This window comes from Cucumis melo, chromosome 8, assembly GCF_025177605.1.
Source record: "Cucumis melo cultivar AY chromosome 8, USDA_Cmelo_AY_1.0, whole genome shotgun sequence".
NCBI classification, from domain to species: domain Eukaryota; kingdom Viridiplantae; phylum Streptophyta; class Magnoliopsida; order Cucurbitales; family Cucurbitaceae; genus Cucumis; species Cucumis melo.
The window spans coordinates 23,128,932-23,145,339 of record NC_066864.1 but is presented as its reverse complement, the minus strand read 5'-3'; the positions used below and the strand labels follow the sequence as shown (position 1 = coordinate 23,145,339).

Here is a 16,408-nt window from a genome sequence, read left to right as displayed (position 1 = left end):
ATGAAACTCTAGAGACCAGATTAAAATGAAACTCAAAGCTGTTAAAAAATTAGAATGAAATAACTTGAAACTTGAAATACTGGTTGATGAAACTATGCCTAAAACCTATGAACCCAAATGGTTTGTTTCCCAGTACCATAACAAACTCAGCGGAATAGAATAGATAAGATAACAAACTCAGAAGAATAGGATATTCAAATTCATTGCAATGTAAAAGTGTCATAACTATGCTCACTCAAACTCCTGAACTATGAACCAAAGGCCATATAACTAGAATTTGCAAGAATAAATACGACAAAATAAATTCAAAACATCTTCCACCATGATCATCTTTGCTTTTCTCATAAACCATTACAACAACAGTGACATCTAAGGAAACACAAAAATAAGTCCAACTACATTGAATTATTTAGTAACACAATAACAAGTGACAAAAAGAGAAATAAACTATAGCTTAGACTTGCAGACCATCAACCAACAATAAATAAACACATTTAGAACTTAAAGGTCTGCTGATATATAATATGATATGCTTACTGTGGAGAGCAATAATTATTTAACACTACTGTACACATAACAACAACCAACCTCAATAATATAATCACACAACTCTATGTTATGTTCTATTTCTAAGTACGTAAGTATTCTCCACTAGCATGAACTTCTTTTACTCTTTTATCATACTCATCATCTTCTTCTTCTTCTACATCCTCTTCTTCCAACTCTCCGTCACCTTCTTCATCATCCTCTTCAGTTCCCCATTTGAAGCCCTTGACGGTTGTTGATGATGGGGGCGGGTTTCTCGCCTCTCCCACGATCTTCATGATTTCTTCAACACTTTGAAGAGAGAAACTAGGGTTATCCCTCTGGTAATAGATGGCTTGGGCTGCTTCTGTCAGCTCCCTTGGCAAGTTCTTTAGGAACCATGGATGACTTTTTATCTCTTTTAGTGAAATTCTCTGTGTCATATTATGTTGAGTGTAAGAATTACATCGAAGATAAGGAATATAACCCAACATCTTAATGAATGTAAAAGTTGGAAAGAAAGGAGGTGACTTAACTACGTTTTACAAACTAAAGGTTTCTCACTCTATATTTCCTTTTTCAACCAAGTGGCATAAGTTTTCATTTTAGAAGGAAACTAAATAAGGGTGTATGTAGGAAGTACTTTTAGGTACATCATAAAAGTCTATAACTGAACTCTATCTATCAATGAAGCTTAAAAGTATGTAATAAAAGTCTAAAAGCCGTTTTCTGTATAGTGATAGATTTCTAATAAGCTATGTGAAATCTATCAATGAAATGTAATATAGATTTCAAAAGATATTAAGCCTACAAGTCATAGACTTGAAATACAGATAGTCTTTCGATCATCCAATGAAGATCATATGATACAGTATCAGTGGTGACTCTAGTTGATACCACCCTATTAATGATATACTTCATCAGTGATAAATTTTGGGTGATAAAAGTCTATCATTGATGGATTTTTCTATCGTTGATAGAAGCCTACAAATATAAATCTATGAGAAAGAAATCTCTTACTGTTAATGGCAAAATCTATCAATGATAGACTCCAAAAATTGGATCTACTTTTTTTTTTTTTTTTTGCATAATATTATATATGCTAGTACTTTGGGTCTATGTACTATATTTGCAACTCTCCCTAGAAATAAAGAGAACAAGGGTGGAATCTCTTCCAAATAAAGAGAATCCAAGAGGAAAATTTTCATATTTAGGTGTTGAACTAAGAGTAGGATTCAGAGATATCTGCCAAGCTCTATGGCAAGGTGGTCCCAAAAAGGATTTCAATGAATAAATACCCAAGTTCTATTGCAAGGTGGTCTCAAAGAGGGTTTCAATGAAGAAATACCCAAGTACTGGGCTACCTACCTACCAAGCCATCAGTGAGAAACCACTCCGGAAGAGCAGGATTTAGTTGGAGCTTATTAGGGACAGTAAGATAATTTGTATGGGTGTCAAAGTTTGAGGATGAACTAAAGTGTCTCGTTCTCTCTCTACGTTGAAGACTAAAAACTAGTTGCAAGAAATATTTCTTGGTCGGTTTCCTAAAAGACCGATTTGATATTAATTACCCACTGAACTAGGAAATGCAAAAGTTCTCAGATATTTCAAGAAATATCACAAAATTAAGAGAGAGAGAGAGAGAGTTTCATGTGCCTTTGAACAAGCTAACTAAAGCTTGAATTTATCCAAGTTTCCCAGTATAGTGATGGGTCTTCATCTATTCATTATTTATCTCTAAATCATGAAACTACAAAATCACTTCAAATAAAGAAAACAAAACTAAATAGTGAAGATAATTTTATATTTCGGCATTAGATTTCAATAGAATTGCTTTTGGTTGGGCCTATTAAGGCCAATCATTTTAAAAGTTTTAAGTTCAGAATATCAAACAAAACTAACAAAGTGAAGATAGTTTTGTATTAGAACTCCAAATAAGGAAATGACCAAAACATATTAGTTTATCGTAGAAAATACCCTTGATGGATTTGAGACAAAGATGCGAGAGAGTAGGTCTCGGCAATCTTGGGATATGTGAACATAGTCTGGTATTTTATACTGTACTGCCATTATTCGCTGCAGTGCAAAAAAAAAAAGTGAGACGTTGACTTTATTGAAATTACTATACGATAACGCAAGTAATGGACCTGAATAGTTTTTCGAAAGTTTCTAGGATCATCCTGGTCTTCAAAAGGGTATGCACCGACCAACATAACATAGAGAGTAACTCCACATGACCATACATCTGCCATCTAAAACACATTGGAAGAGGGGACAAGCCATTTCAGAGTCAGAGTTTGAATAAAGGGAATCTACGTTTGAATTGTTCTAATGATACCAATAACCACATTAATTTTATAGCCACTTAAAGGAACAAACTGCAAGTCTTTCTACATGCACAATGACAGCCAAGATGAACAATGAAACTTTTAGTGCTTAATCTAAATCAAGCTTCATTATAGAAAAACAGAACTCTAGAACATAAAACTAAATTGATTTTCCAATGAAGGGAAGGCATTTCTTGATACATACCAACATGAAAACATTTGTTGATAATTTCAAAAGCCCTACAGTTGATTCTCTATTAGTTCTGGTTCAAAAAAAATTGGAGAGAAAAAAAATATGCAGTAGAATTTGCAATAGATGTGGAGTGATATTCTCTGTCATTTTACATAATCTAGTTGCAGTTGATAACAGATGTGCATAGGCACCTTTCCATCATATTCTCGTCGAGATAAAACCTCTGGTGCTATGTATGCCGGGGTACCAACGGTTGATTTTGGTCTTGAATGCAACAGAGATGACTACAGAAAAAATGGACAATACAACAGCATAAGTACTACAGAGAAAATATGAAAGAAAGAAAATCTTAACTTGAGATGTTCAAACAAAAATTTCAAATTCAAATACCTTGGAGTAGCCAAAATCACAGATCTTCAAGCGTGGGGCTGCACTTCCATCTAAAAGGGTATTCTCTAACTTCAAATCTCTATGACATATTTGCTGCAAAGCATTGTGTCAAATAAAATATGGTATAACATTTGTAAACAAGAAACCAAACCATGTTTAGTATGTCTTTTATTCTACCATTGAATGGCAATAATTGACTCCAGAAATTAGCTGCTGGAAGAAATATCTTGCCTGTAAAACATAAGATCAAAGAGTTAAACAATTTCACAAAGCTAGACTGCACCGAGAACATCGTCGTGTATTAGACAGAGGGGTGGAGAAAGTAGATAATAGACCTCATCTTCACTAAAACGTCCAGCATTGCAAATTCTTTCGAAAAGCTCGCCCCCAGCAGCATATTCCATCACTATAGCCAAATGCGTTGGAGTTAAAACAACCTGCAAATCTTAAAACCAACTTCAACTTGAAATTCATTTTTTATTTCCTCTGTTTCCTAATCTAAAAATTGATGCATTTTACTAACAGCTACATCACTCTCTCACTAAGGAGAATCGAACTTTTTACATATAAAACAACAAAGCCAAACTCATTTTGCTGAACAAGTATGACGACACTTCGGCAACTAAATGATATTACATTAAACAAATCCTAAAAGAAAAAGTAGAAAGAAACTTGCCTCCTTGAAACGAATTATATTTGGATGCCGAAGCGATCGATGGTTTATAATCTCTCTTGCTACATTCTCATCTATCTGTGTGAATACAATAAAGAATCTCAAAATCCCCAAATTTAAGAACCCACAAAAGAAAAAAAAAAAAAAAAAAAGCCAAAACGAAAGAGTAGAATCAAGAACAGAATTAACCTTATGTCCACGTTCTATATACTTCATGGCGACAAGCTCTTTGGTTTCTTTATGCCTCAAAAGTCTAGCAACACCAAAATTTCCAGCACCCAAATCTTTAACAACTTCATACTTATCCATTTCTGCAAATAATCAAGCACACCCACGAACCCACGAGAAGTAAACACAACAAAAATCAACAACAATAGGAAGAGAGGCTTTCAATACTCATTAGGTTCAAAATAAGAAATTGGGTTTTGGCGATCAGATCTGAAATCGACTGATGAGCTCTAAAATTTATAGAAAGCGTAAAGAGTAGAAAGAAAAGCACGTGGAATTGGGCTTACAAACTCAGACAAAGCGATTCAATAGAGAGTATGGGAATCCACGAGGACTAGCTAGAATCCAATCACTGCCTCTTCGATTGAAATCCCACTTTCTTTTTTCTCAATTTTTTGTGGGGTATTTTCCTTTTTCTCTTTTAATATGAGAAGTGGGTGTTTGGATCTGTAAAAACGCCGTTTGATGAGGAAAGACGATGTGGGTACCTTTGAATTTTTGACTAATTTTTTTGGGATTTTGTTTATGTGAGGTTTTACACTTGTTCTAATTCCAATGTTCTCTTCCCTCTCATCACTGATTCATGGTTTGACGAGTGACGCCACTTTGCAATGAATTAGAACTCATTTTTTAAAAGAGGGTTTTTGCAAAAAAGCAGCCGTGGAAAATGGTTCCCATTAACAAAAGGAATCTCTGAGTGTGATGGCAAGTGGATGCTTAGCTTCACTGCTTGATTTCATTTCAAGTTTTTACTTTTGTTTTTTGCCCCTTTTTCTTTTGAGTATTATCAGTTTAGTCCTTTGGGACTGTTGCCAAAAAGTCAATAAAGTGAACCTTACTTGGCTTGTAGCGTATAAATTTTAAAGGATAATGCATACTTTTTTATTTCATTTCTTTATTATTATCCTTTTTCGTTAATAGTTTTATTAGTTTATCAGGCAGACCTAATTACTGATTTTTATTTTCATTCTTGACTCAACCTATTGAGACCTCTAGCTAGAGTCATCAATAAATTCACGACTTTTCAATCCTCCCATGTTATGTTTGTATTTTGGAATATACTTTCATTGAATAGAATAATCTAGTGTAAATTAAAATAAATTGTATAAGTCTAAATATACACGAAGGAAAGTCTAATAATTAAATAGGCTACATTTTTGGTATGATGCATTAACACCATCCTACACAATTTACCATCTTGAGTTTGAGAAGTAACAAAGTGAAGTGACTAGGTGACAAAGTTTTGGTGAAAACATTAGAGTTGATTGCTCTTTAGTGGATATGGATGGTAAGAAAGTAGTTGATAACAAACAAAGTGGCAATTGTTTTCAATATGTTTGGTGTGTTTATGGAATACATGATTGTGAGCAATTTGTATGATTGTCACAATAAGATATTATAGCAAACATTTGAGAGACACACGTTGTAACGACCAAACTCCTTATACTAAACTGAAGTTATTACTATTTTAAAAATTAAATAAAATTTATAAATTTTAAAATAGAAAAATAAAACAAAACCTCAAATTTCTCATTTAAAAGCATAAACAAATGTATATGGAAATAAGTCTAAAGTAAAATCCTAATTCAGGCCCTATCTAGTTTTAAAGAAACAAAATAACAATAAAAGAATAAAATAAAAGTGCAAATACTGGAATCCGAACAATGACATAAAGCGGAAGCAAGATGATTCTTATGGCTCGCCACGGTCACTTCTTGTTAGTTATCAGCTTGTCTTTGCCCTTACCTCTACCTCTGCTTGAAAAATTAAACAAGAAAGAGTGAGTATGAAAATATACTCAGTAAGGGACCCACTACTAGTCCTGCTAGGTGTCTGTTGATTTCCTATTAGAGTTCTGTAGAGTGGTACCCCTGAACTGGCACGTTTCCGAACACGTGCAATCTGTGATCCCGTAAGAACATATCTAGTCTTCAGTAACCCAAAGGAACACCTAGGACAAGCTGGTCTGTAGTGTACCCGAAGGAAACACTAAGACAGTCGGGCTGTGAGTGACCCCGTCGAATCACTCATAATCATATCTATGTCTATGTCAATGTCATACTGGACTAGTGATCCCGTCAGACCACACAGTCATAAAAAGATGATGATCCCGAAGGACACCCATGTGGGTACGACTCTAATAGAAAAGCTAACAACATACCCTATCCGTAGCATGTAATATGTCACAACATTTTCATAAACAAAGCATATTATAACAATCATAGCATACTTAACCGAAATTGTAACGCCCCAAAATTTGAGGTAATTTAATTTTAATTATTTTATGTTTAATTTTGAATTTTGAGTGTTACTTAAATTTTTTTTCTTCAAGTAATTGGTTTAGGGGAAGTAGAAATTTTAGATATTTTAGAGAAATATTTAATTGTTTAATTTATGTGGGTTGATTTAATTATTTTTAGGTGTACTATTGGATTTAACAATTTAATAATTGTATTATAAAAATAATATAATTATTTATGAAAAAATATTTGAAGGAGTTAAAGGTGGTTGAAGAGAGAGACGGTTTGTTTTGGGTGGATTAAAATAGGAAAAGGAAGGGAAATAATGTTTTTTATTTATTTAAATAGGGTATTGGGATGTGAGCATTTAATGCTCCATCATCTTCTTCACAAAGGAAGAGAACAGAAGAAAACCTTAACCCTAATCCACCCCGCCACCGTCGCTCCGTCGTTGTCACTCGCCGTTGCCAATGAACGCCGTAGCATAAGCAGCCGTCGATTCGATCCGTGTGCCGTTCTCCATTGCCGTTCTCCACTGTCGTTCTCCAAGAGAACAACGTTCGTCTGTTGTTCGACCGTCGCTTCTTCCATCGCCGTCCGCCGTTCGCAGCATCCGAGCCGAAGCGACACCGTCCGAGCCGCCTTCGTCATCGACGATAGCTGACCATGAGCAGTTCTGTCGTCGTTGAGTTCGTCTCTGTTCGTCGTCGGAGCTCCGCCTTGCCGCGTTGGAGAACGTCGTAAACTTGAGCTGCGCCAGCCGCCGCGTGAAGCCAAGCCATGCACGAGGGGCCACCAGCCGCCGCGTAAAGTCGAGCCAGGTTTCCTCTAAGTTGTGCACGCCTGCTGAGCCGAGCTGCGCCAGTCGCATTTTCGAGCCAACCGCACTCCAGTCGAGCTGCCCTGGGCACGCCTAGAGCCGTCTGCCTCAACCGTCCGAGTCGTCTCCCTCCCAACCGAGTTGCCAAGCTTTTTGGCGAGCCACAAGCCTGTTTTGGGTCCTTTTTCACCTGTTTTGGTAAGTTTTGATTGGATTCTGGAATACTCAACTAAGTTTAAAATATTTTGATCTGAAATAATTTAATTTTGGGTTAAATTAAATTATTTCTCTTAAAGAACCATTTGGACCAGTTGAAGTTGAAGTGTGGGATTTCTCTAGTTAAGGGCTAACTTGTTGCAACCTTGACCTTAGGTAAGTTATTTCAACTAAATTCTTGAGCCCTTGGTCGTTTAGATGGTTAAGTTATTTAAATTTGGTGCTTTCTGTTTATTAGGACCTTGTTGCTTGGGAAGCGTGTTATTTTGCTGTAGATTCCGACTGAGCTAATCTCTAGGTAAGAGATTCTACTACTAGAAGAGTGTATTTATAGTTATGCCTGGATGGTAGCTAAATTGCATAACGCCATGATATTGATGATGATCGATGCTGTGTTGATTATTAATGTTGAGAATTTATGTTAGGTTTATGGCTAGTAGTATATTGATGAGGATGACTGCGTCTTGTTCATGTTTACGATATTGGTTAAATATGCTATGATTGTTATGATACGCCATGTTTACAATGATGCTATGACATACTACATGCTATGGATATGATGTATGTTAGCTTTAGCTATTAGAGTCATACCCGCATGGGTGTCCTTCGGGATCACCATCTTTTTAGGACTGCGTAGTCCGACGGGACCACCAGTCTAGCATTTACATTGCATAGACATGATTCGAGTGATTCGATAGGATCGTTCACAGTCCGATTGTCTTAGTGTTTCCTTCGGGTACACTAAAGACCAGTTTGTCCTAGGTGTTCCTTTGGGTTCACCGAAGACCATATATGTTCCTACGAAATCACAGATTGTACATGTTTGGGAATGTGCCAGTTCAGGGGTACAACTTTTCAGGACTCTAATAGGAAGTTAACAGGCACCTAGCAGAATTAGTAGTGGGTCCCTTACTGAGTATATTTTTATACTCACTCTTTCTATTTCATTTTTTCAAGCAGAGGCAGAGGTAAGAGCAAAGGCAAGCTGGCGAATGACCAGAAGTGACCGTGGCGAGCCATAGGGACCCGTTTGCTTCCGCTTTATGTCATTGTTCGAATTCCAGTATTTGCATTTTATTTTATTATTTTATTTCTATTTTAATTATTTAAAACTAGATAGGGCCCGAGTTAGGATTTTGCCTTGAGTGATTTTTATATATTTATTTATGATTTTAAATAACAATTGCGATTTTGTTTTATTTTCTGTCTAATTTAAATAAATTTTATTTCTGTTATTTTAAAGTAAAGTCCTCAACTTAGTATAAGGAATTGGGTCTTTACAGAAATACTCTAACCATAAATATAACACAGTCGTTCTCCTCAACATACCACTAGTCATATCATAACATCAGTCACCAGCGTCAACTATCATTACAATGTCAGTCATTATCAGTAACATCTAGTTATGCAATTTAGCTATCGTTTATGCATAACCACATACACATGTGATTCTCTTAATTTCAGTCGAAAGTCTAGTAGTAGAGTCTCTTACCTGGAGATTAGCTCACAGCAAAATTATCCTAACAGTCACGATCAAGCTCCCAAACAGTCAAGCTCTAAGCATAAATGAACCCAATGACTAAAGTTAATAAATTAATTACTAATTTCCTAGGGTTCAATTCCAGTTATCTCAACTTACCCAAAGTTGAAGAAAATTCCAAATTTATTCTTGGTTTGGGAAAAATCTTCGATTCAATCACCAAATTGACCTATCCTGAAAATAATTCAATTAAATCCATAATTAAATTATTTAAGGTCTAAAATTGATATTTGTTGGGAAACAACCAAAATCCAAACAAAAATTGCCAAAAATAGGTTAGGTGCCTCAAACGGCTAGGAAAATAGGAGTGGCTCCGCTAAGGCTTTGAAAATGGCTCGGGTAGGGAGGCTGGCGCAGGCGTGCGGCTCGGCTAAGGCACGCGGCTCGGATTCCACGCGGATAGCTGGCGCAAGCTCGAGCGAAGGTACGGGTCGGGTTCGGTTCACGGAGAAGGTGGCGCAGTTCGGGTTTGGATTTGTGGCTGATGGCGGCGACGAACGGACGACTCCTTAACCCACGGCGGCTTGGCTCAAAGCAAACGATGGACGAATCGCGGCTGAAGACGGAATGATTTGCGGCTAGGCTTTGGCTTGGTTGCTTCGGACGACCGGCTAACCAAGGCGACGGGGCGGCGGAGCTGAACAACGGCTAGGGTTACGGGTTGCAGCGACCGACGGGTGGAAATAATGGCAGCGACGTAGTGGAGGAACTAGGCGGTGGCAGCTAGGGTTTAAAAAAATTAGGGTTTCCTTTTGTTTTTCTCAATGAAGAAGATGAACAGTGATTCACACATCCCAAGGCCTATTTAATAAAAATAATTTCTTTTATTTTTATTTTTCTCTTTTCCTCTTTCCCAAAAATCTTCACACACCCTCTCTTCATTTAAATCCCACCAAATCTCCTCTTTAAACTCAAATTTCCCTCTCTTTCCAAACCAATCATCTTTATCTTAAAAAAAAAAAGTAAATATCTCTACTTAATTATATTATCCACATAATATAATTATTTTACCTTCAAAATTTAGTTAATTGTACAATTAAATGTATAATTACTCAAATTTTCTCAAATACAACTAATTAAAGTCATAAACTCCAAACGCTACAACAATTAGAAATTTTCCTAATATCTAAGAAATCCAATCTTCACAAATCAAATAAATCAACAAAGTAGCACCCAAATTACAAAAATTTAAACTTAAGATAATTAAAATAAATTACTTTAAATTTTGGGGCGTTACACACGTATCGGTTCAAAACCAACTGTAACGCCCCAGTAGATTAGAGTTCCATTGTTCATCTCAAGAGTATTTTATTTTTCTAAAGTGGTTATGAAATGAGATTTATTTTGACTTACACTTAATTAAGGTTAAAATTTTTCTTGGTTGGTTATTTAATTGTTGAGGTTTAAGGGTGAAATAAATTAATTAATTGTGAAGCAACAAATTAATTAATGCCTTGGAAAGGGTCAATGGTGGCTTTAATGAAGAGAGAGAGAGGAGAGTTGCCATTGGACTAAAGTAGAAAAGAAATTAATAATAAAAGAAGAAAAGAAAGTAAATTGGTGTGGGTTTTATTTTATCTTTTATTATTCTTTTATTCTTTTAAAAAGGGGGCATTGGGAGGCGTGAAACTCATCACCTTCCCAAGAAAACCCTAGCCCCACTTTGCTCCCACCACAGCCGCCGCCACTCTCCGCCGCCGCCGCCGCCGCGAACCCGAGCCGCCAAGCATCTCCCCTCTCTGTTCAGCAGCGCAGCCGAGCCTACAGTCGAAACCGAGCCGCCGCCGAGCTTCCAGCCGCGTCGGAAAAATCGAGCAAGCCGATCTGTGTAGCCGAAGCTCGCCACGCCACGTCGATCTGAGAAGTTCAGCCAGCCGCGCCGCTCCGATCGAGCCGAAGGGAGCCGCTTCGATCCGCGCACAGCCGTCTCCCGCAGCCGCCACTCGAAGCCGATTCGCCGCGCGTGCCTCCAGCCGACGAACGAACCCGGAGCCGCTCCACGCCCGCGCGTCCGAAGCCGAAACCGAAGCCGCGCCGTGTCCAGCCCTCTCCGCGTGTGAGCCGCGTCCGCGTGGGAAGCCGCGCCGCGCGTTTCCGCGAAGCCGAGCCGCATCTCCTCCCTGTTGCAAGCTGAGCCGCACGCGTAGCCTCCTGTACCGAGCCGAGCCGCGCCTGCGCCAAGCCGAGCCGATCCCTGTCTTCTTCCAGCCGAGCCGCCAAGACCAAATTGGCTCCATCCACCTAGATTTTGGTAATTTAATTAATTATTGTGGCATTTCCCAGTAAGACTCCATGCTTCGGACGTCAATTAAATTAAATTGGGACTAAAATTTAGTTATTTTCCTTAAGGGACGTCTTGGACCAAGTAAGTGCTGCAGCGCGGGAATTCTTCAGCAGGGGGGCTCGAGCACTGCAACCTCTCTAGGGTAAGTTATTTCAAATGAGTCTTGAACCGATAGTCGTTGGCGACCTAATTACGAATTTTGGCATATCAAACAGTTAGGACTTCGTCGCTTGGAAAGCGTACTGCCTCGCGGTTAGGACTCGACAAGTAGATCTCCAGGTAAGAGATTCTACTACTAGCTTCATGTTTAGAAGTATGAGACCATGTATGCCCCGATTTTTCATGTTAAGGATTAGACTGTACGTTGTCTGAGATAAACGTTAGTATGATGTAAATGACGATATAGTTATGCTATAATCTATTATGTGTGGCAAGAGCTGTTATGGTTACGACGAATGTCGGGACGGAGAGTGTAGAGATGATTTATGTGACATGTTATATGCTGATGCCATGTGTATGTATACTGCAATTGGGGTACCTGTTAGCTTAATCTGTTAGAGTCGTACCTGCATGGGTGTCCTTCGGGATCACCACCTATTGAGGACTGTGTGGTCCGACGGGACACCAGTCTAGCATGGATATAGATATGACTCGAGTGACTCGACGGGGTCCTCGCATCCCGACTGTCCTAGGTGTCCCCCGGGGCACCGAAGACCAGAGCTACGTTCCTACGGGAGCGCATGATTGCACGTGTTCGGGAACGTGCCAGAGATTGGGTACCAGTTATCAGGACTCTAACAGGAAGTTAACAGGCACCTAGTGGGACTAGTAGTGGGTCCCTTACTGAGTATTTTTATACTCACTCTCTTCGTTTTATGTTTTCAGGTAGAGGACGAGGCAAGGGCAAGGGCAAGCTGGCGAGCGACCCGAAGTGAGACCGTGGAGGGCCATAGGGACTACCGCTTCCGCTTATTCTTATTTCAGATTTTCGCATTTGAATTTGAGTACTTTTCATCACTTACCATCTTTTATGTAGATAGGGCCCGAGTAGGATTTCAGAACGCTTTTACATTTTTGCATGACTACCTTGTTTAAATTTTATAAATAAAATTTCTTAAACCGTATGCGTTTTGAAATTTTTTTTATGACTTAAACCACTTGTTCTATATTTGGTAATGACTTCGATTCAGTATAAGGAGTTGGGTCGTTACACCAACCAAGCCATAGTAACTCAAATAAAGTTGCATCAACAATTACACAATATTCACATTTTGTACTATAAACATAAACAATAGTTTGTTTCTTGGTTCACCAAGAAATCATAGAACTACCTAAGTAGGGACATCAATCAATAGGATTATTGATTCAACTCAAATAGCATCAAAATATTCGTATTATACTAATAAACATGACCTAGAAGAAAATTGAAGTCCACGATCAAGAGTGCCCATGACATAACGAAGAATATGGAGTATAACATTAAATTAAAGTGTGTAATTTGAGGAGCAACCATGAACAAATTGAAAAGATGAACAACTTAGACAATATATAGGAAACGGTCAAATAAATAAAATCAAAGTTGCCAATAAGTTATCGGTACAAGGTAGGGATTCATAGAAGAACAATATCTAAAAGAGTCAAACAAACACTATTAGAAGGAGTCAAACATACATTTAGATGACGGAGGTAGTAATATCATATCAAACCAAAAGATTAGAGACATATTTTGTTAATTTTATTTTAAATATAATATTATTATTAATGTGGCTCCACTGCATTATATGTTATTTATCTCTTTCGGTTCTATTTTTTATTAGGCCCATTAGGTTAAAAGATAATGTCTTAATTAAACACCATGATGTAGATTGATTCTTTCACTGCTTCATTATATAGTTTATTCTTCCTAACAAGAAACCTAAATTAAGTTCTAAAGGAAGGCCAAGGATCACAACATATTGTTCTTAACTAAATTTAATTTGTAAAATCATCTAGTTCAAAATTCTTGACACTTATTGTTATATACAATGTTAGAGTTTTATTGTATAATCATGAAACTAAAGTTTACATGTGGTATCAAAGTCTTGATTGAGAACTTGTGATTTTACATAGATGATTAATAATTTGTTTCTATGCATGTTTTCTTAAATTTAAATTAAGATTATTTAATTATCAATTATCATTTTAATTAAAGATTATATTCTTTAATTATCAGTTGTCAATTTGAATTAGATTGAAAGTCAGAAGGAAGGAAAGAAATTTAAATTATATCGTTTAGATTGAATGAGAGTTTTGATAAAATTATTTGCAATATTAATATTTTTGCAAATTTTGCTATTAAAATCACTTGAGAATTATGTTATTCGATATCTATATGTTTGGTAACAAAAAATTATGTTTTATTGTCCTTTTGTGTTATGTTTAAATCACAAATGATTTAAAACATGTATTTGTTTGTGATTATTTGATATCGATAGTATAAATAATTGGTTAGTCAACAAAGTGGCCAAATTTTTAAGTGTTCTATATTTATCAAATTAAAGTTACGTTAGTTCAATTATCAATGTTTGCGATTGTTTTGTTGCAATATATCTATGTTATATAATTTGTTAGTCATCAAAGTGGCCAAATTAACAAGTCTTATAGATATATTCCATCTATATTATTTTGGAAATTAAGTAAATAATTATTTTTTTATTAATTTAATATGATATTTATATTATGAATAATTTGTTAGTCACCAAAGTGGCTAAATTAGCAAGTTCAATAGATATCAAATTAAAGTTGATTCAATTACTCATGTTCATTTGATGCTAATGAATGAGACAATATTATGAAACATTAATAATTTGTCATGAGTGTATTGATCTTCGTTATTATAAAACATTTAATTTGCCCAAAGGTAATTAATAGTTTTATAATTTTGAATCTTATTGTGGTTAATTGAGGTGTTTGGTTAGATATTATTAGTATATTCAAAGATAACAATGTATCGAATTTGGACATTCAAATTACCAATTATATGAAATTAAATCTAGCATCAGTTAAGTATAAATATTGTACATTGTTGTGCCTTCCAAAGAACTTCAATGTATAAGTTAATGATTGTTTCATATTATTTGAATTTGTGTTGTATCTTTATGTTTATTTTTCAAAGCAATAATGTATAAGCATATTTATTTTGTAATTACATCATTTGCTCCCGTTTCTATTCATTCGCATGCTACATCTATAATCAAGTTTAATTGACTCAATTTCTCTAATTAGTGCATGTAAACAAATCTGATTCCATTTTGGAGTTTTGGAACTTGATTATTTGGCACTCTTAAGCGAGAAACCTGTTGCACTTTCTTCAGCTGCTAGTAGTGATGATGATAGATCTTTTATAAAGCTTGGGAAAAATCAAATAGCTAGATTAAGCCTAATGTTTATGCAAATGATTGTAGTAAACCATATCAAGTTCGCAATTACAATATTGAAAATGCTAAAGATTTATAAATTTATGGAAAGTATGAAGAGAAAGCACATTGTTTTGACTCATCTGCTAAATTCCTCAAAAGTCATGGTATATGTACTCAATACACAATACTTGGAACACCACAACAAAATGATGTTGTAGAAAGGTGTAATTGTACATTAATGAATATGGTTAGAATCATGTTAAGTAATTTGTCTTTACCTATGTCCTTGTGGATGTATCCATTATGAACTGCTCAATATTTATTAAACATGATTCCGATTAAGTTAGTTCTAAAGACATCATCTGAATTGTGGACAGTGAGGAAACCTAGTCTAAGGCACCTGCATGTTTGGGTTTGTCAAGCAGAAGTAAGAATTTATAATCCACATGAAAGGAAACTGGATTCAAGAACAACCGGTGGTTTCTTCATTGGTTTTCCAAAAAAATCAAAATGGTATAGATTTTATTGTCCTAACCATAGTATGTGAATAGTTGAAACTGGAAATGTAAGGTTCATTGAAAATAACATAATTAGTGGGAGTTTGGAACCACGTAAAGTGAAAATTCAAGAAGTTAGGGTAGAAATTCCTTCATCTATAACATCTTCTTAAGTTGTTGTTCTTGTAGTTGTTGACTATGTTAGCAATCCACAAGAAGAACAAATTAATGGCCAAACATCACACAATGATGTTATAACAAATGAACCTATAACTAAGAGACAACCACAAGAAATAGAGTTAAGAAGATCTATAAAACAAAGAAGATCAACTATTTCTTATGACTATTTGGTTTATTTGCACGAGTCAGAATTTGACTTAAGTATTAATAATGATCCAGTCTTGTTTTCACAAGCCATTAAAGAAGATAATTCTGTCAAATGGTTAGATGCCAAGAAAGAAGAGTTAAAATCAATTAATGATAGTGAAGTCTAGGACCTTGTAGAATTGCCTAAAGGAAAGTAAAAAAAAGTTGAGTGTAAATGGGTCTTTAAGACCAAACTTGACTCAAATGGCAGTATCGAACAACACAAGGCTAGACTTGTTAACAAAGGTTATACACAGAAAGATGACATTGACTACAAAGAGACCTTTTCTCCTGTTTCGAGGAGACCTTTTCTCCTATCACGAAAAGACCTTTTCTCCTGTCTTGGACTCATTAAGAATTATTATGGCTTTAGTCATTATGATTTAGAGCTTCATCAAATTGATGTAAAAACTACCTTTCTAAATGGGAATTTAAATGAAGAAATGTTCATGGATCAACTAGAAGGTTTTATGGTTGAAGGAAAGGAGCATATGGTGTGTAAATTAAAGAGGTCAATATATGGATTTAAACAAAACTTCCAGACAGTGGTATCTTAAGTGCAATGATACCATCACATCTTTTGGTTTTGAAGAAAACATCATTGATCGATGTATATACCTAAAAATTAGTGGGAGTAAGTTTAACTATAATCCTTGTTCTATATATATATTTACAAGAGATCTGATCATCTTGAGGTAATTGGATATTTAG

General features: G+C 35.9%; 1 protein-coding gene across 3 annotated transcripts; it reads right to left on the bottom strand.

Moving 5' to 3' along the window:
- Positions 1 to 300: 300 nt before the first annotated feature.
- Positions 301 to 5,040, bottom strand: LOC103486042 (serine/threonine-protein kinase SRK2H-like). 3 transcript variants are annotated; one of them, XM_008443856.3, is made up of 10 exons: positions 4,624 to 5,040; positions 4,298 to 4,419; positions 4,112 to 4,186; positions 3,771 to 3,872; positions 3,613 to 3,666; positions 3,436 to 3,528; positions 3,237 to 3,329; positions 2,673 to 2,777; positions 2,503 to 2,601; positions 301 to 959 (listed from the first exon to the last, which is right to left on the bottom strand). In XM_008443856.3, exons 2-10 carry the CDS (start codon positions 4,415 to 4,417, stop codon positions 630 to 632), a joined length of 1,071 nt encoding a protein of 356 aa, XP_008442078.2. In that variant the 5' UTR covers positions 4,418 to 4,419; positions 4,624 to 5,040; the 3' UTR covers positions 301 to 629. The 3 variants fall into 3 exon arrangements, with proteins under 3 accessions (XP_008442078.2, XP_008442079.2, XP_008442077.2); XM_008443857.3 differs by having other exon boundaries at positions 4,628 to 4,966; XM_008443855.2 differs by having other exon boundaries at positions 4,298 to 5,008.
- Positions 5,041 to 16,408: the final 11,368 nt, after the last annotated feature.

What these genes read in the sequence shown, in the direction of transcription:
- LOC103486042 (XM_008443856.3), bottom strand. Translation starts at nt 4,417, where the DNA reads ATGGATAAGTATGAAGTTGTTAAAGATTTGGGTGCTGGAAATTTTGGT. An exon ending in ATATAGAACGTGGACATAAG is followed by an intron (nt 4,187 to 4,297) that starts GTTAATTCTGTT and finishes GTATTCACACAG; the next exon opens with ATAGATGAGAATGTAGCAAG. An exon ending in GTGATTTTGGCTACTCCAAG is followed by an intron (nt 3,330 to 3,435) that starts GTATTTGAATTT and finishes TTTTTTCTGTAG; the next exon opens with TCATCTCTGTTGCATTCAAG.